Below are 19,682 nucleotides of genomic sequence, written 5' to 3' on the forward strand. Positions count from 1 at the left end.
TCTGCTTCCATTGATAGGCTGGACAGCCCAGACTGTAAATGTTGCCACACTCAGGATTAATAGGATGTTATGATAGGTGGAATGCTTGCGCTGAAAGGCAATAATCGGTCGTGGAGTGGAGTACTCTCTTAGGGGAAACTGCATACTAGCAGATATGAGTTGCCATGTTAATCAGTTTGAAACCATTGTGGGAGTTACTTAGATAACAGCCTGCTTTAATTTTAATTGGTTTGCTTCAAACGGATATATTATTATCTTGAAAGAAACAGCAGATTTGTACCTGTTAGATCTGTAATCATTCCGCAAGCAGTATCTTTCTCTGCATTCTCCTTTATTTTTGGATCACATTTAAAGTCAGTCTCACCATGATTGCACCTGCATTTGCAAATAAAAGTGAAACAAGTGGAGTGAGAAAAGACGTGACCCAGCTGTCCTGCTCAAGCTCGAACTGAGTTTCCAATCCCCTATCCACTCCACCTACTTCCATCTCTGTAACTTTGCCCATCTCCACCTCTATTTCAGCCCATCTTCTGCTGAAACTTTGATAAAATTCTTTGTCACCTCCAGATTCTATTACGGCAATACTCTACATGCTGGCCTCCCATCCTTCATAAAATCAAACTCGCCCAAAACTCTGCTGCTCATATCTTATCCTGCACCAAGTCCCACTTGCTCACCACTCGCATCCTTGCTAACCTACATTGGCGAACAGTCCCCAATGTCTTAAATTAAAATTCTTGTCCCTGCAATTAAACTCCTCCATGGTCTTTCCCTGCCCCCCAATTCACACTTGGGGCAGGATTTTCATTCAGGAGTCGGGTTGGAGGCAGGACTACAACTTTCGGGGTTGTTGTCCCGCCTCCATCGAGATGCGGCCAATCCATGCGATTTTAACTTGATTGACCTTGTTGAGCCCGCCCAGCGGGCCAATTAAGGGCCACCCGGCAACAGGTGACGTCACAGATTGACATTTCAACTGTCAAGGCATTTTGACAGAAGAAATATCAGTGTTTCACAGCTGTTTGAAGCTGTCAAACACTGATAGTCATACTTCTAACCTGAGACCTTCGCCACAGACTCAGTTAGAAATCTCTCCTGCACAGAAAGCTGCAGGCTGTCACTTTTGACAGTTTGCAGCCATTCTGCTTTCTGTGCCAGTGAGATGAGGGACTCCCGAGACCTAAAGGAAGGAAGGCTGAAAAGGTAAGAAAAGGTATGCAAAACTTCTTTAATCACTTTAGACACACCAAACACACTTACCTTTGCACTCATGCACACATCACTCACCTGAACACCGACACCTCGACCCCTCCAAGTCCTTCAACCCGACGGCCCGACTCCTCTAACTTGGTGTGGTTTGGAGCCGTCGGGAATCCCACACTTCAACCTTAAAAATAGGGATTAGGCTAAAACCTGCCCGTTAACTACCTGCTAACAGGCAGTTAATTGGCACTAATTCCTTTCCGCCTCGGGGAGGCGGGTCCCACTGCGGGGCGGGTACCCGCCTCCTTTGAAACTGGCATGGAGGCGGGTTTGGGTGCAGGATGGGGTCGAGACCCCTGATTTCAGGATTTTAACTCCCCACACGCCTCCAATCCTGACTCCACGGCCCAATGAAAATCCTGCCCTTGGTTTCTCTATTCCTCGGACTCTGGCCGCTTGTCCCGCATCCCCGTTCCTTTGTCTCACTATTAGTAGTCACGTCTTCTGTCACCTAGGTCCCATTCTGGAATTTTCTCCGTAAACCCCTCCACTTCCCCCTCCTCCTTTAAGACCCTCATTAAAATCCATCTCTTTGATCTAGCATTTGGACTCCCGTCCTAATCTCTCCATCTTTGGCTTGGTATTGCTTTTCCTCAGACCTCTGTGAATTGCCTTGGGGTGTTTAAAGGAGCTATGAAGATGCAGGTTGCTGCGGTATGAGCCTAGAATGTGAGTCAGCATGCTAAGCTCTTATAGGGGTCTTCTTGACTGAGCTAGATCCTGTTTTACCTGATATCCGCACACAGACATTTCTGGCAAGATGGTGATCAGGAGCAGGAACACTGGATATCTTTTCATTCCCAAGGGGACTGATGCTAATTGTGGACTGCAGTGGTTCAAGAAGGAGGCCCACCAAGGCCTCTAGGGATGGACAATAAATGCCAGTCATGCCAGCGACGCCCACATCACAAGAATTTTTTTTAAAAATTCCAGACAGAGTAATAATTAAGTTGTGTATACTTACTCAGTCTCTCCATCAGGTACTTGCCAACTCTCTCCCAGTTTATTAGAATCTGCTGCGAAGCTGCCATTAGGCATAATAATATCATCATCGGGGTCACCATTGTAGTTACCTAAATCATACAAAAAGGCAGAGGATCAGAGTTTCTACAAGTCTCTTTGTCACTTGCTAGTTTCTTTGATGCTGCCGATTTTGGCATTGGTACGATGCCAAGATTTTTTGTTGTTTCAAAAGGGCAGTATATTGCTGCTGTTACTTGCTCAATCTTGTCATAATCGACATAAGTAAAACCAGCGTCAACATTATTACCTCTCACAATGGTTTTCTTTGCACTAGTTGAAATATAACAGCTGGTGCGGAGGCAGCTTTAAATACCTAAGCTGGTACCTAAAGCTGCCATTTTATATTCTACTGCTTATGAAGTGTGACTGTCCATCAGATGGTTGCGTTAGAAACATGCTAGCAGTACAGAAGGCTGGTAAACGTCATTAGGTGCAAGCAACAGACTATATACAGGCTCTGCCACCCCCTTTTACAATAGTGGAAGTGGATATTACACCTGTTTTGATACAGCACCTTTCATGTTCTTGCGACATCCCAAAGCGCTTCACAGCCAATGAAGTACTTTTGAAGTGTAATCACGGTTGTGATGTAGGGAAATGTGCAGCCAATCTGCATAAAACAAGGTCCCGCAAACAACGACAAAATAAATGACCAAATTAATTGTTTTAATGATGTTGGTTGAGAGATAAATATTGCCTAGGAAGTGAAGAACTCCCTTACTCTCCTTCAAATAGTGCCATGGTATCTTTTACATTCCTGGCAGGGCAGATGGGGCCTCGGTCGAACATCTCATCAAAAAGATGGCACCTCCGACAGCGAAGCACTCCTTCAATACTACAGTCAAATGTCAGTATACGTTATGTGCTCAAGTCTCTGGAGTGGGACTTGAACCCACAACCTTCTGACCCAGATGAAGAGTACTCCCACTGCTGACAGAAGGAAGAGGTTAGGAGAACTCTGTTTAACACTGAAAGTTGGAATGCCTCACCAGAAACAGTGGTGGAAGCAGGATCTGCAGTAGCCTTTAAAAGGGAAGTAGATAAATATTTGACAAAGGAAAAACTAAAAAGGTATGGGGGGAAGGGCAGGGGACCGTGCATAGCTCTTTCGGGGAGCTGGCAAAGGTGCGATGGGCCGAATTACTTCCTCGTGCACTGTAAAATTCTTAGATTCCACGAATGGCTTCTCATTTCTATCCCTGCACGAATGATGCCAATAGTCTTCTGCATTTCTTTACGCCGTCGCTGCATACAACAACTAGAACAAATCATTACCACTCATTTTGAAAACAGCTGCAGAAGTTGAGGAGATGAACGTCTTCTCTCTGTCCTGGCTTTAAGGGTCCTATGAATTGAGTTTGGGGTAATCACGATCAAATTCCTGGCATGGACGGATAGCCAGCACAAAACTACCTCCATTTAGATACAAATTGGTAAGCTCTCTCTCTCTGGGATGCCATGAAAATAGGTAATGGGGTAAACGGGCCCTTTTATAGTGAGGAGGGGGATTCTCTTTTGAGATTGCAGTTATGGCACATTGTTGAAACAGAGAAAAGGGAGTTCCACTTTGCATGCAACCTGCGGTATACCTGCCCTTAGTGTGTTTGATGCTGACAAAAGAGAAGATCCCAATTACTGAGCACTGACATTCGTTATCTTGATAAATACTAAAAAATAAATCTGCCCATGATTTACAGATGTCATCATATATAAAGAGTTGAATAGTAGTTAAAAACAACTACAGGAAACTCTTTTTTATCCGGCACCGACGGGACCGGCATGCTGCTGGTTGATCAAAAAGTCCGGATTACAGAGAGGTATACTTACTAAGGTACGAGAGCCCCGTACACGGCCACAGATCCAGGCGTCCCTGTTGCATGGCAACAGGTGCAGGAACCCCGGTGACATGGCCACAGATCCAGGTGTCCCTGTTGCATGGCCACAGATCCAGGAACCCCGGTTACACGGCCACTAATATGAAGTAAAACGTACCTGAACCTACTCTGAATTTTGCCGGTTAAGAGAGATATCCGGTTATTTAGGTGCCGGTAAAAAGAGAGTTTCTTGGTACTACCAAAACATTTAAAAACAGATATAAAGACACACCTGTAATATGTTTGAAGATTTGCTCAGTAAATCTATAGGACCTACCACACATGCCGCAGAGCAGTCCAGCATACGTAGATGGCACAGACACATCAACATGGTGGATGCCATCAAATCTCACCAACAGGCCAAAGTTAGTCTCCAGTAAAACATAGGCACCACTCATCCGTACGACCAGGGGGCCCTCAACAGACACAGGCACATTTGCTCTTTTTCCATTCAGCTACGGAAAGAAAAAAAATGCTTGTTGTTTACATAAATTACAAACTGATATGCCTCATCCATACAACAACACCCATGTGTCAACAATTATCACACAACCTAGATAATCCAAAACTCAGGTCAGTGCAAAATGTATCGTTTCTTGAAAATTATGTCCAGTGTTTTTGTTAAAATATTTATTATACAATGTATTTATTTTTTTCATATTTCTAGTACACAACATGGACTCCACAAACTATGAACATGATTTATTATTTCATAAAATGCATTACTTCAGATAAAAAAATGTTATCAGGCCTGCCTTGCAGTGGCATCCAATCTGACTGTGCAGGCATTTGAACCGAACCCGTTGGACTTCCAGTATGCCCTGTTACTATCAATATTCTGTCATGCTCTTTATCAGATCTGGTGCTGAACCATTGCCATTTAATAGACTGCAAGATTGGAATTAATATGCAATAAATTGTACGAATGAATCATTCATCAGAGCGTGGTGTTTCCCAAGTCGTTTGTATGAACAGTATCTTACTCTAAATCAATGAAGGTTGTCCCCAAAACAAATGCATCATTATTTACTTCTTACAAGGGCTGCTTTATGTTCCAGCTATGAAAAGACCAGTATGGTAAGCATCCTGAAACAAGACAGCTACTAGCTGTCCATGTTTTAAGTCTGCTTCTCACCTGCCTCCCGCTGACCACCTCCCCCCCCCCCGAAGTTTGGCAACAAGAAATGCAAATGCTGTTTGTATTAGTACATTGTTATAACGGATCAGTGAACAAGTAAAGATCTAAGGCAAGTCCTGCATCAGTCAATGAATAATCAAAAATAATAAGGAACAAATTTACATACCAGCACTTTATGATTTTTCATGATTGAAATCGTGTTGTTATAGACAAGCACGTGCACAGAATTCACCCAGGACACTTTAGTGTTGGCACCTCTGTGCTCATTAGTAGTTGATACATCAAAGTAAGGGAGCACTGAAGATTCACTGCACGGTTTGGACAGCAAATATGTGCATGTTCCCATGAAGTGGTGAACACGTGTGTCAAAAGTATTATAGTGAGGATCTCCAGAAGCGCTGCATGTAGCATGACCTGCACAAAAAAACAACCATTTAAGTGTAGTCATCTACCAATCCATTTTATAGTCAGCTGCCGTATTTTACTATTCCCTTCCATTTCCCGCATTTCTGCTCTCACCCCTTCCCCTCCCTCCCAGAACCACGATAGGGTTCCCCTTGTCCTCACCTTCCACCCATACCCCACCAGCCTCCACATTCAACAGAGCATCCGCCACCATTTTCACCACCTCCAGCGTGATGCCACCACCAAACACATCTTCCCTTCCCCTTCCCCTCCCCTTTCAGCATTCCGATGGGACCGTTCCCTCCACGACACCCTGGTCCACTCCTCAATCATCCCCAATACACCCTCCCCTTCCCACAACACCTTCCCACCGTCCAGGGCCACAAACCCAAACACTCCTTCCAGGTGAAACAGTGATTTACTTGTACTTCTTTCAATTTAGTAAACTGTATTCGCTGCTCACGATGCGGTCTCCTCTATATTGGGGAGACCAAATGTAGATTGGGTGACCGCATTATGCAACACTTCCATTCAGTCCGCAAATGTGACCCTCAGCTTCCAGTCACCTGCCATTTTAATTCTCCGGACCACTCCTCTGACCTCTCTGTCCTCGGCCTCTTACACTGTTCCAATGAAGCTCAATGTAAGCTCGAGGAACAGCACCTCATCTTTCGATTAGGCACTTTACAGCCTTCCGGACTCAACACTGATTTTGACAATTTTAGATCATAACCTCTGCCTCTACTTTTTCAGACGGCAGCTGTTGCTGATGATTCTGCCATTCCCATTGACGCCTCCTCCAGACCCATCTTTTATTTCTCCCATTACCATCTCCTTTCGCCTTGTACCACCATCCCTTTTGTCATTTAATCTCTCCTGCCTTCCACCCTATCACAGACCTTCCCTTTTGTACTTTCCTCCCCTCCCCCCTTTCCCTGCTTCTGCACCTGCTTAAAACCTGTTACTGTTGTGTCTGTACCTTTAAGAGAAGAACTGATTCGATACTGCAGTACCGGCAGTGACCACCCCTGTATATAAAGCCATAGCAGGCTTCTGTACTTCAGTCTTAAGTTACCCTCTGTTCAGCTGCAAGCACGAGCAGAGGGAGCAGCCAGACTTTGGAGAGTGGATTAAAGTGGTGGTCCCCTGACCAGGAAGAGGAGGAGAACGTTGGACCACCACCACCACCACCAACATTACATCAACTGAGGTGCCTGGAGAGAGAGGACAGAGGAGGAGAAGGAGAAAGGAGGCCTACATCAACATCAACCAGGGGAGAGGCCTTTCTATCACTGCCTCCCCAAATTGGCCTCCACTTCAGGAGAGGGAGGGGAGAGAAACCAACTGCTTGAAAGGAGGGAAGAAAACTTCATCCGGAACATCTACAGGTGGGTGTTATTTGGGGCACTCTCCCAAGACTTTGTATTTTAGGTGGGGGGAGAAAAGAAGAAGCAAGGCCGGATCATCAAGGGGTGTAGTGTGTGTGTGTGTGTGCTCTTGTTAAAAGCTAGGCCACACACACCACTAATTAGCATCCCTTCTATTGCCTGCCCTGGGAGAGCTTGGAGCTGCCCAAGGTGAAGTCCTTAATTTAATTTAATTACATCGTTAAGACCTGTTGCAGGACTAAGCCTGGGCTTCTCCAGCTTTTCCAGGTGAAGACGTCTTCTCCCCCTGCCAGAAGACCACCATCACCAAAGACTTTTTCCATCGGAGAGTGCAACCCTGCCAACACCCACCCACCATCCTGAGTGGCAACACTGCCCTTTGCGGCCTCCCTCCTTCCCACCCCCCCACCTCTCTCTCTCTCTTTGTCTCTCTCTGCCTGTCTTTCTAAGGCACCTTAGTTTCATCTATTTTATTAATTGCCAATTGAGCAGAGGGGAGAGGGCTCCTCTCCCAATTTAAATCAATAAGGAGAGAGGTGTGTCCTCATTTTAATCAGCTCCCTCTGCTCAATAGAGGACAAAAAAATATATATATACACCGAGGCCATTAACACCTTCAGGCCTGTGACTTGGGGTGAGTGTAGCCCTTAAAAAAAGCACCCCAGAATGGCGACTGCGTCTTCGCCAGTGGCGGGGCCAGCCGGGACCTATGCGAGAGTGGTAGCCACAGCCACAGCTGCTCCCGCTGTTCCTGCTGCCCCGTCACCTTTTCGATTAATAACAAAAAAGCTTGGGGTGAAGAGCTACACTCACCCCACTATGACCATCGAGGCCTGCGTCAAGGCCATGGCTGGGGTTGTCGGCCCCTCAGCCATCGTCGCGGCCTCGAAAATGTATGGGAAGGCTGTGTTCTTCCTGGGGTCGGAGCGGGCGGTGTCCCTGGCTGTCGCCAAGGGGCTCACCGTGGGCGGGACCTTCCTGCCGGTGGATCCTCTCGAGGCCACCGCGCAGAGGATCATTATTTCCAACGTCCCGCCCTATGTTCCTGGTGAGCTCCTCCTTCCCCATTTGCGACAACTTGGGGAGGTGAGGTCGGGGATCACGCCCATCCCGCTCGGCTTCCGGGAGGCCAGCCTTCGCCACGTCTTCTCCTTCCGGCGCCAGCTGTTTATCCAGCTGGCGCGGGAGGAGGACACTGAAGGGGCGTTCGTCGTCCTCCACGAGGGGACCGCCTACCGCGCCTTTTGGACGTCGGACGGTGTGAGGTGCCATGCCTGCAGGGAGGTGGGGCACATCAGGAGGAACTGCCCTGCCTCCAAGGCCGCCGGATCATCTCGTGCGGCCGAGGCTGGCGCCGCCGCCCTTCCCCCCGGATCTGCCCGCGCGTCAAGTACGTCTGATGCGCGGTTGACGTCGGGGGCCGATGCCACCAAGGCCTCCGGCGGGGGGGAGGGAGCGTGTCCGGCCGGAAAGAAGGCGCGGGGAAAAAAGAAGCACCTTAGGGCAGGTCCCCCCGTGGATGGTGAGCCCTTGCCCCTTGAGCCCCTTACACCCGCGCTCCTCGCGGAGTTGATCAGGGCAGATGTGAGCGGGAGGGGCCCCGTGCCCGAGCCTGTGGCCGCAACCGCCGCAGCGGTAATGCCAATACCTGCGGCCGGGCTCGGGCCCGAGGAACCCGACAAACCTGCTCCGCCGGAGGGAGTCGAGGAGGAGGCCTTTGCAGACATGGAGGTCTCCCTCGCTCCCTCCGTGCTAAAAAGAAGGCGCGACCCCCTGGATGAGGAGGAGGACCGGGAGGAGGAAGGTCCCTCCGAGCAGGGGGAGTCGTCGCCCGCCGCGGGTACTGCGCCCCCCCCCCCCCCCCCAGCGCTGTCGTCATCACCAGCGATCGGCAGGGGTCGCCTGTCCCTCGGGAGGCTGAGGCAGATGTGTCTGTCCAGCACGTGCCTCCCGGGGATGGGGATGAGACCCTGCCCGTGGGGGGGGTTGCGGAACAACCCGCGGCAGTAATTGAAGTTGACCTTTTATCGGTGTCATTACCCCTCGCCGGGTCGGGCAGCCTGGGGGCTGGGTCAGGCGAGCTCGAGGATAATGAGCTCGCCCAATGCGACCCGGACGTCTCCCAGGGGATGCTCATCCTGGTAGAGCTTTTAATTCAAAACCCCCCGTCCGCTGGGTCGGAGGTTGGTGGCGGGGAGGAGGATGGCCCCCTGGCTGCGTCTCTGGTGCCGGACGTACTGGAGGAGCTGGAAATTGTTCTCTCCCCGGTTTCTCCGGTCGTTCCGGCGTCTGAGGCGGAGGGGAGCTCTGAACCGCCGCCGTCTTCTGGCCCGGCACCCCTAGAGGAGCCCAGGGAGAAATCCTCTGCCGCCGATCCTGGGGGTGGGATCCGGGCGGAGGCGGGGCTGGCTGGCGCGGCCGAGTCGTTCGCTTCGCACTGCGCGGCGGACGGGTCGGCCGCTGGTGACGACCCCCTGGAGGAGGATGGGGACTCGGTGATGGGCACGGAGGACGATTCGGACTCCAGCGCCGACGTGGCGATGGATGACCTCGTGCCCCTTGCCGAGTCTCCCCTCATTTCCGTAAGGGAACTCCGGGATTTTATGGCCACGTGCCTGGGTCAGCGCAATAAGGTCCGGCTGGCCCTCGACAGGTGGTCGGAGCTGGCGCTGCTCATCGATTCCGTCTGCGCCGCCGTTAAGATCTTGGGCGCGGACGAGGGTGTGAACCCGCTCGAGCTGCGTCGGCTCACAACGTTTCTCACTGGGCTGCTGAGGAAGTGGCGGCGGACCAGTGGCTGCGCTTCCTCCCCCCGTTAGGTGTAGGTAGAGGTTGCACTATGCTTCTGACATGAAGATAACCATAGCCAGCCTCAACATCAACGGCAGCAGGGAGGCGCGCCGCAGATTCAATAACTTCTCGGTCCTTCGGGACGGGAAGTATGCGGTGTGCTTCCTGCAAGAAACCCACACCATTCCGGGAGACGAAGCCACGTGGCTCCTGGAGTGGCAAGGAGGGGTCAGCATGAGTCACCTCTCCAACAATTCCAGCGGGGTGGCTATCTTGCTGGCCCCGCATTTTCAGCCGGAGATCTTGGGGGTCAAGGAGCACGTGCCGGGCCGCTTGCTCCAGGTCACTGTTCGCCTGGGGGGCGTGCCGCTCCATCTAGTGAACGTGTACGCCCCTCAGACCAGTGCGCAGCAAGTGCGCTTCTTCGAAGAAGTGTCCGCTCTCTTGGGCTCCATCGACGTGGGCGAGTGCGTCATCCTCGGGGGGGGATTTTAACTGCACCCTCGAGGCGAGGGACCGTTCGGGTCCCCCGCGAAGCCCGGCGGCGATGGAGAAGTTGAGGGACCTGGTTGGGTCCTTCGACTTGGTGGACGTCTGGCGAAATCTCCACCCCGACTCCAGCGCCTTCACTAGCGTGAGGTCTGGGGGAGGAAGGTCCAGAATCGACCGCCTCTACATTTCCCGGGCGTACGTCTCCTGCGTTCCGGCAGCTTCCATGCGGCCGGTGCCGTGCACGGACCACCACCTGGTGTGGGCGGAGCTCGCTCCGCTGCGCGCGCGGGGGGGGGTCCGTGTACTGGCATTTTAACAACCTGCTGCTGGAGGACGCACGGTTCCGGGATTCGTTTTGTCGATTCTGGGCCGACTGGAGAAGGAAGCAGGGGGGCTTCCCCTCCTTGAGGCTATGGTGGGATGTGGGCAAGGCTCACATCCGTCTCTTCTGTCAGGAGTACGCGAAGGGGTCGACCAAGAGGCGGGAGGCCCGGGTCGGGCGGTTGGAGAAGGAGGTGCTCGACCTGGAGTCCCGTCTCGGTCAGGTTGTCGAGGACCCGGCCCTGCGGAAGGTGTACGAAGAGAAGAAGGGCGCGCTGAAGGACCTGCAGCTCGTCGGGTCCCGAGGCGCGTACGTGAGGTCGCGGATCCAGCTCCTGCGGGACCTGGACCGCGGCTCCCCCTTCTTCTTCTCGCTGGAAAAAAGACGGGGGGTCCGTAAGCAGCTCTTGGGGCTGCTGGCCGGCGACGGATCTCTGGTCTCGGATCCGGAGGGAATCAGCGCGGAGACCCGCGCCTATTACGGGGCTCTGTTCTCTCCGGATCCGTCCAGCGAGGATGCGCGCAGAGTTTTGTGGGAGGACCTGACGAAGGTTGGCCCGGAGGGCGCCGAAAAATTGGACGCTCCGCTAAGTCTGGCGGAGCTGACCGGCGCCCTCCGCCAGCTCTCTAGGGGAAAGTCCCCGGGGCTGGACGGGCTGACCGTGGAGTTCCACAGGGCGTTCTGGGACGTCTTGGGGGGCGACTACGCGCGGGTCCTGGGGGAAAGTTTGGCGACCGGGGAGATGCCCCTCTCTTGGCGCAGGGCGGTCATTGTCCTGCTGCCTAAGAAGGGCAATCTCCGCCTCCTTAAGAACTGGCGCCCGGTCTCCCTCCTCAGCACGGACTATAAAATCTTTGCCAGGGCCATGTCTGCTCGCCTTGGCACCGTGCTGGCCCACATGATCCACCCCGACCAGTCCTACACGGTCCCGGGCCGGACCATCCACGATAACATCCATCTGGTCCGGGACCTGGTCCACCACTCCCAGAGGGCTGGTCTGTCGGTCGCCTTCCTTTCCCTGGATCAGGAGAAGGCGTTCGACAGGGTGGATCACGAGTATCTCTTCGGGACTCTGCGCGCATTCGGGTTCGGGACGCATTTCGTCGCCCGGATCCGACTTCTGTACGCCGCCGCGGAGTGTCTGATTAAAGTTAACGGGTCCTTGACGGCGCCCCTTCGCTTCGGGAGGGGGGTGCGTCAGGGATGCCCCATGTCCGGTCAGTTATATGCCATTTGCGTGGAGCCTTTCCTGCGCCTCTTGCGGAAGAGGTTGACGGGACTGGCTCTGCAAGGGCCGGGCGTGGAGGTGGTCCTCTCGGCTTACGCCGATGACGTGCTCCTCATGGTCACAGATCCCGCTGACTTGCGGAGGATGCGGGAATGCCAGCAGATTTACTCGGACGCATCCTCCGCCAAGATCAACTGGGAGAAATGTTCCGGACTCCTGGTGGGTCAGTGGCGGGTGGACTCCCTGCCGGAGGAGTTCAGGCCTTTCGCCTGGAGCACCACGCACCTCCTCTATTTGGGAGTCTACCTTAGCCCTGCCGAGGACGCTTGGCCGGCGAACTGGCAAGAGCTGGAGGCCAAAGTCACCGCTCGCCTAGGACGCTGGACAGGACTGCTCCGAGTGTTGTCCTACAGGGGTCGAGCGCTGGTCATAAACCAGCTGGTGGCCGCCATGTTGTGGTACCGGTTGGTCACTTTGATCCCTCCCCCTGCGTTTGTCGCCAAGATTCAGAAGAAGCTCATCGACTTCTTCTGGGACAAAAGGAAGCACTGGGTCTCTGCCGCGGTTCTGTGTCTCCCGCTTAGGGAGGGCGGTCAGGCGCTGGTGTGCCTTCGCACCCAGGCTGCGACTTTCCGTCTTCAGACGCTGCAGAGATACCTGTACGTCGAGAATCCTCCGAGATGGTGTGCGCTGGCGACGTTTTTCTTCCGCCAGCTGCATGGCCTCAATTACGACACGCAGCTCCTGTTTGCGAAAGTGGGCAGCAGGCGTGCCGGCCTGCAGGAGCTGCCTGTCTTCTACCAGGAACTACTATGGGTTTGGAACTACGTCGCTTCCAGGCGGAGCTCTCCCCCGTCAGGAGCGGCGGCTCTCCTTCGGGAGCCGCTGCTCAGGAATCCGCACCTCCACGAACACGGGTTCGGGCGGCTGGCGGAGGGTAGGGCTGTGGCTGGCAAGGTGACCAGAGTCGGGGACCTGCTCGATGGCGGAGGAGCGGGCTGGATGGCGCCGGAGGAGCTGGCGCGGCGCCTGTCCTGGGCCAACGTCCAGCTCGCGGTCGAAACCATCGAATCGGTAAAAGCGGCACTGGGCCCCGACTCCACTAGGTGTATCGAGGCGGCTCAAGCACGTGGGGCGATCCCGTCCGAGCTTACCCCCGTTCGGACGGAATTCCTCATCGGCGCCCGGCCCCGAAACTCCCCTCGGGAACCGGCGCCTCACAACTTGAGCCGTCTCGAGGAAATACCCTCCGTGCCTTTTCATTCCGCGCGGAGGGGTTTCCTGTACGGGCTGCTCCTGCACACTCTCCACTTTGCCATCTTCGTCTACCGTCCAGACACGCCTTGGCGTGGCGTTTTGCCGACCGGCGGTAGCGGAGGTCCCCAATGGAGGGCTCTCTATGCGGGAGTCCTCCCTTGTTCCATCGGGGACTTGGCCTGGAGGGTGTTGCACGGAGCGGTCCCGTGCAATAAGGTTTTAAGTAGGTTCACGGACTCCCAGGCCGCCTGCATTTTTTGCGGCCTGGAGGAGTCCGTGTTTCACGTTTATATGGATTGTGAGAGGTTGCAGCCCCTCTTTCACTACTTGAAGGGGCTGCTCCTCGATTTTTGGTTGCACTTCAGTCCCACGCTCTTGATCTACGGTCACCTGGTGCGGAGGGGAGCGGACAGGTTGGAGGACCTCCTTGTGGGCCTGCTCTTGGGCCTGGCTAAAAGAGCAATCAATTGGTCCAGGCAGCGGGCGGTCGAGGGGGTCGTCCAGCCGGATTGCCTGCATCTCTTCCGCGGCCATGTTCGCGCCCGGGTGGCCCTGGAGATGGAGCACGCGGTGTCCGCCAGTGCGCTTGAGTATTTCCGCGACCGGTGGGCGCCGCGGGGACTGGAGTGCATCATCAACACGGAAAACCAAATTTTAATTTGATTTGTTAAGCTTTAGTTGAACTTTTGTTTATTTACAGTCGAATTGGGTTTTTTTTGGGTCCAAATAAAAGAGTACCCTCTGTTCAGTAAATACCTGTTTTATTGTTCTCCTGCAGTCCGTGTATTATTAAGGCGCGGACACTACAGTTACATCTCGAAACTTTTCCAGTTCTGATGAAAGGTCATCGACCTGAAACGTTAACACGGTTTCTCTTCACGGATGCTGCCCGACCTGCTGAGTGTTGCCAGCATTTTCTGCTTTTATGCCATATTTTACTACTGGCAATCAGCACTTTTTGCCCAAAGGTATGTATTACAAGCATACAGTAAAAAATGCGAATCCTCCTGCACAAAGCTGTCTTGTGGAACATTCTTCTTCCCATCAATTTCCTCCCTTCTTTCTTTCCAAAAGGTGTTGACTCCATGCTGTGTATGATTCCACTGGTACTGGGTACTCCCTGGGACCTTGCTCAAATGGCCGTTCTTTATATGTGAGCCTTAGCAGTAAATGTCAGCAAGGTGACATCTCAGCCGGGACTGATCCTGCCATTAACTGCTGTTTGCGCACACACAATTTTCAACAAGGGTCATAATCCTGGCCCGTTCGCCCCTCCCAGTTTTTTTGAGATCAGGATGTATCAGTTTTTTTTGGAACTAAGATGTATAATTTTTATAAACCAATTTTAGCATTCAACTACTACGCCAGCTGAGATCACTTAAGACAAAGTTGAGCCTTTTCTGATTTTAAGCAGCTGAGCCATAAAGGGAAGCCTAGGCTATTTATGTCATGGCTCCTTATTAGTAAGGGAGGTATAAAATGCATCTTTCAAATATCAAAAATTACATTTATTAATGGCAGTTCTCTAACTTTTATTGACTAGCAATGCAAACTGTTTCATTCCCTTTAAAAGAAAATGAAAGAACTTGCATTTCTATAGCACCTTTCATGACCTCAGAACATCCCAAAGCGCTTACAGCCATTGAAGTACTTTTGAAGCGTGGTCACTGACATGAATCAGTCATTCATGAAAGAAAGACTTATGAAATAATACTGAGCGGCCTGCGGGTGGCGCTGTCCAGGGAGAGTATAAATACTCGGGCACGGGCCCAGCTTGCGCAGGACATTCTTAACAGGAACTAGTGAAGGACACAACTAGACCTCCATGTTGTAAAACAGTTGATTATAGCTTTGTTTAACGCTTAGACCAAGTGCCTAGTAGTTTTCTTATGTCACTCACTGTTGTAAAGTATGAAACGCAGCAGCCATATTGCACACAGCAAGCTCCCACAAACAGCAATGTGATAATGATCAGATAAATTGTTTTCGTGATGTTGGTTGAGGGATAAATATTGGCCAGGATGAAAAACAGTGGTTATTTGTTCAACATTTCTGTCTATTTAGCTCATTTTACAGTACACAAGGATAAACCTGGATACCAACGGGGAATACTGTGAGACAAGAGGGCAAAAGCTGTTTTGCAGATATCAGAACCGAAGGTATAGAAACCAAATAAACAGCCACAGCTAGGAAGTAACAACCTATCTGAATTTATTTACATAGATAAATGCTGCATATGTAACAGAAATAATGGCCCAGAAATTCGGCTCTTCCCGGGTGAGTACGCATGGGGTACTCACCCATAGGCCGAATGGAATTGCCGGTTTCCTGCATGCACTGCGCATGCGCGGGAAACCGGCACATCCGATCCTCTGAACAAAGGGGTTCAGAGGACGAACGCGCGCGCAGGGGAGGCTGCGCGTGCGCTTTGAACTTAGTTTTTTTTTACAGGTTTTCCCGTGAGGGTAAGCCTGCAAGATTTACACATTTAAAAAGCAGGCGTAAGGCCTGCTCTTTTTTTTCCACAGGTTTATTATTTTTAAATACTTTAAAGCAAGGTAAGTTTATTTTTAGCCCCGTTAAAATATAAAATTATTTTTTTCAAAAATTTGAATTGTTTAAAATAGTTATTTAATGTAATTTATAGTTTATTTAAAAAGTGTGATTTTCTTTTAAATTTATTTGAAGGTTTACTGCTATTTTGGGCCCGTAGTATTTATAAGTTTTGACAGGTCTACCTGTCAATCTTATGAATGGGCTTTTCCCTCCTCCGATTGGCTGCCCATGGCTCACGTGATCCCAGGGGACGCATCGCACTAACTACGCCCCTGGGACATGCAAGCACAGCGCGCCGGCAGCTGGGCCAGGCCCTGGAGCGGAATTCCACGGGAGCCCAGAGCTCAACTGCCGGCGCGCAAGGTAAGTGCAGGTCGGGGGCTTACACCCGCGGGAAGCCCCCGACCCGAATTTCTGGGCCAATAAACAAACGCAATGATGCTGTTTAGCGAGAAAAGGAAAAACAATGTACACCCAGCATTGGCACTGAGATGAATTTTGTCTTCTTTGCATATCCTTATTAGGAGTACAAATACGTGTTGGAAATGAGAAAATCTTGGGTAATGTAATCATAAGATGGGTGAACGGACCAGCAGTCTCTAACTATCTACTGGCAACCCAAAGTCAGTAAGACTGCAATGAAGAATAGCACTATCGAGATCCCACATCACATGTAGGCTGCTTTAGTTTACCTGTTATGTCAGGAGTCACGGTACTGGCTGTAGTTGGGGTGCTCGTTGTGGTTGTTGTGACACACGAGGCTGCAGAGAAAAAAATGATACAGACTCAGAAAAATCTACATGTTACAAAAAAGACAAATCAAGTTTCCAGCCTATCGACCTGTGGAAAACCATGAAGAACACCACACTATTATAAGAGAGACAACAAACGCCAATCCTAAAACCAGTGCTAGTTTCATCTATATTTAAGTAACACAAACCAACTGAGCCACAATATATGTCAGACAAATGAGTCATGTTTACAAACCTCCACAGCATCCACTATGGAAGGAGATGTCATCCACAGCAACATCACTGCGATAGTCATTACCCCGCACTGCTTCTATGAGGATCTGCAAGAGAAAGCATCATAATATCAGCAGGCAGAAGATAGCAACGGCAAGTCTAACGACGGAATTTCACTATCTATCTTTCAGGTAACACTGGGAAATAGATGAACATATCAATTCACATATTTTGAAAAAACAACCCCAGACATCTCCTCTGACTCACAATCAACAGGTTTGATTTTATCTGAAGAAGAACAATCTCTGATTGAATTCCAATTAAAGCCATTAAGCAGCCGAAGATCTTCTAAAACATCTCTTCTTCTTCTTCTTCTTCTTCTTAGGCAGTCCCTCGGAACTGAGGATGACTTGCTTCCACATTAAAAATGAGCTCGCAGGTGACTGATTAGTCCAATGCGGGACCTACACTCTCTGTCACAGGTCGGGCAGACAGTGGTTGAAGGGATGGGTGGGTGGGGTGCTTGGGTTGACGTGCGCTCCTTGCGTTGCCTGCGCTTGGCTTCCGCTTGCTCCCGGCGAAGAGGCTCGAGGTGTTCGGCGCCTTCCCGGAGGCTTCTCCTCCACTTTGTGCGGTCTTGGGCCAGGGATTCCCAGGTGTCGGTGGGGCTGTTACACTTTTTCAAGGAGGCTTTGATAGTGTCCTTGAAGCGTTTCCTCTGCCCACCTGGGGCTCTCTTGCCGTGCCGGAGCTCCGAGTAGAGCGCTTGTTTTGGGAGTCTCGTATCGGCCATGCGGACAATGTGACCCGTCCATCGGAGCTGATCGAGTGTGGTCAAAGCTTCGATGCTGGGGATGTTGACCTGAGCAAGAACACTGACGTTGGTGCGCCTATCCTGCCAATGGATTTGCAGGGTCTTGTGGAGGCAGCGTTGGTGGTACCTTTCCAGTGCTTTGAGGTGCCTGCTGTACATGGTCCATGTCTCTGAGGCATACAGCAGGGTGGGTATCACTGCTGCTCTGTAGACCATGAGCTTAGTGCCGGGTTTGAGGTCCTGGTCTTCAAACACTCTCTTCCTCAGGCAACCGAAGGCTGCACTGGCACACTGAAGGCAGTGTTGGACTTCGTCGTCGACGTCTTGCCCTTTTTGACAGTAGGCTCCCGAGGTATGGAAAGTGGTCCATAAACAAGTAACAAGTGGAACATAAACAAGTAATAAAACCACTAAAAATAATCCACGCAGTTTACCTGAGAATTTCCAGAGAGGTGCAGGACTACTTCTCCTGCGATCCATTTGTTCCCCTTATTTCCTGTCTCTGACCACATTAGTACTGGTATCCTGCCCTCAACCTGGTAAACGTTCAAAGCCATATTTCGAGCTACTCCATACATGTGGTACCAGAATCGCAAGCACTGATCTCCTCTCTTTGCACATGGAGCACTGACCAAATGAGCTCGGTCTCCTTCTTTGACGTCATTGCCTTCAATGTAGATGTAGTAACCACCTGGACACACAATGATGTTCATGGTGTTAGAAACAAATCATCTGCTCTGTCAACCCTCAGTGGAAAGATAAGGACCTCATATCACCTACCTGCAGTGGTGTGGTCATAAGACGGCCCTGTGTTAGCTGATGGTGTCGATCCACTGATGCGCTTCCAGTCAAAATCATCTGTCTTGGATTGCGTCCAATTGCACAGGTCTATGTCAAAGTTGCAATCCCACGCACAACCTGTGGATTTAATAAAGACCGCTTGTTTGTATCTTTAATACGCTGAGCATCATCTAGAAATGAAACCAGATATTCAACATCAAACTGCTCCATAGAGCCATTGCAAGGAAGTATCTTAGGGATCAACTGGACTGGAATCAGCTTGAAAATTCTCCACACTTCCTTGCAAAGATTAATGCTCCAAATGTGGCACAGAGAGTCAATGAGGTCATTATTCAACTCATGCAAGAAAAGGAAGAGCAACAGGCATTCCCTCTAACTGGGCTGCTGGATGCTGCTGGTGTGCAGAGCGGAGGTTTGGCGATGAGATTCCTGTGCTGGACATCATGTATATTCATTCACCAAATGCAGTCGGGTAAGAGCATTTGGTTGTAATCGATCTGTCATAAATCGCAACTTCTACAAGAAGTAACTCGCAGTACTACTGAACGGCCAGCTGAGGGCGCCGTCCGAGGAGTATAAATACTCGGGCGTGGGCCCACCTTGACCAGAGACAATCTGGAAACAGGAAGCTAGTGATTACTAACTAGACCTCCATGTTTTGTTACAAGTCGATTAAAGCCTTGCTTTATATACAACCAAGTGCGTAGTGAGTCTTATTACGTCACTATCTATTCATCTTTCTTATTGGGAAGTACAGAGGATGGTCAAATAGAGGTCTACTTTTTTGGGATACACTCATAGTGAAGTATAGTGAACAGTGAGGAGGATAGGGATAGACTTCAAGAGGACATAGACAGGCTGGTGAAAGGGGCGGACATGTGGCAGATGCAGTTTATCGCAGAAAAGTGCAAAGTGATTTTGGTAGGAAGAACGAGGAGAGGCAATAAAGGGTACAATCCTAAATGGAGTGCAGGAAAAGAGAGACCTGGGGGTATATGTGCACAAATCGTTGAAGGTGGCAGGACAGGTTGAGACAGCGGTTAAAAAAGCATACGGGACTCTGGGCTTTATAAATAGAGGCATAGAGTGCAAAAGCAAGGAAGTTATGATGAACCTGTATAAAACACTGGTTCGGACACAACTGGAGTATTGTGTCCAATTCTGGGCAGCGCACTTTAGGAAGGATGTGAAGGCTTCAGAGAGGGTACAGAAAAGATTTACAAGAATGGTTCCAGAGATGAGGGACTTCAGTTACATGGATAGACTGGAGAAGCTGGGGGTGTTCCCCTTGGAGCAGAGAAGATTGAGAGGAGATTTGATAGAAGTGTTCAAAATCATGAGGGGTCTAGACAGAGTAGATAGAGAG

General features: G+C 50.8%; 1 protein-coding gene across 2 annotated transcripts in view; it reads right to left on the reverse strand.

Moving 5' to 3' along the window:
• Positions 1–19,682, reverse strand: part of LOC147115444 (IgGFc-binding protein-like) — a 169,140-nt gene that overhangs the window by 84,045 nt on the left and 65,413 nt on the right. For both annotated transcript variants that reach the window (XM_085989698.1, XM_085989697.1), the window contains exons 19-26: positions 18,296–18,433; positions 17,950–18,206; positions 16,724–16,808; positions 16,429–16,497; positions 5,465–5,712; positions 4,438–4,615; positions 2,228–2,336; positions 281–375 (exon numbers count right to left, since the gene is read on the reverse strand). In XM_085989698.1, coding sequence (XP_085845824.1) covers positions 281–375; positions 2,228–2,336; positions 4,438–4,615; positions 5,465–5,712; positions 16,429–16,497; positions 16,724–16,808; positions 17,950–18,206; positions 18,296–18,433 — 1,179 coding nt within the window. The remainder of the gene's footprint in view (positions 1–280; positions 376–2,227; positions 2,337–4,437; positions 4,616–5,464; positions 5,713–16,428; positions 16,498–16,723; positions 16,809–17,949; positions 18,207–18,295; positions 18,434–19,682) is intronic.

This window comes from Somniosus microcephalus, chromosome 6, assembly GCF_052327205.1.
Source record: "Somniosus microcephalus isolate GS21.2 chromosome 6, FLI_Smic_1.0, whole genome shotgun sequence".
Taxonomy (NCBI): domain Eukaryota; kingdom Metazoa; phylum Chordata; class Chondrichthyes; order Squaliformes; family Somniosidae; genus Somniosus; species Somniosus microcephalus.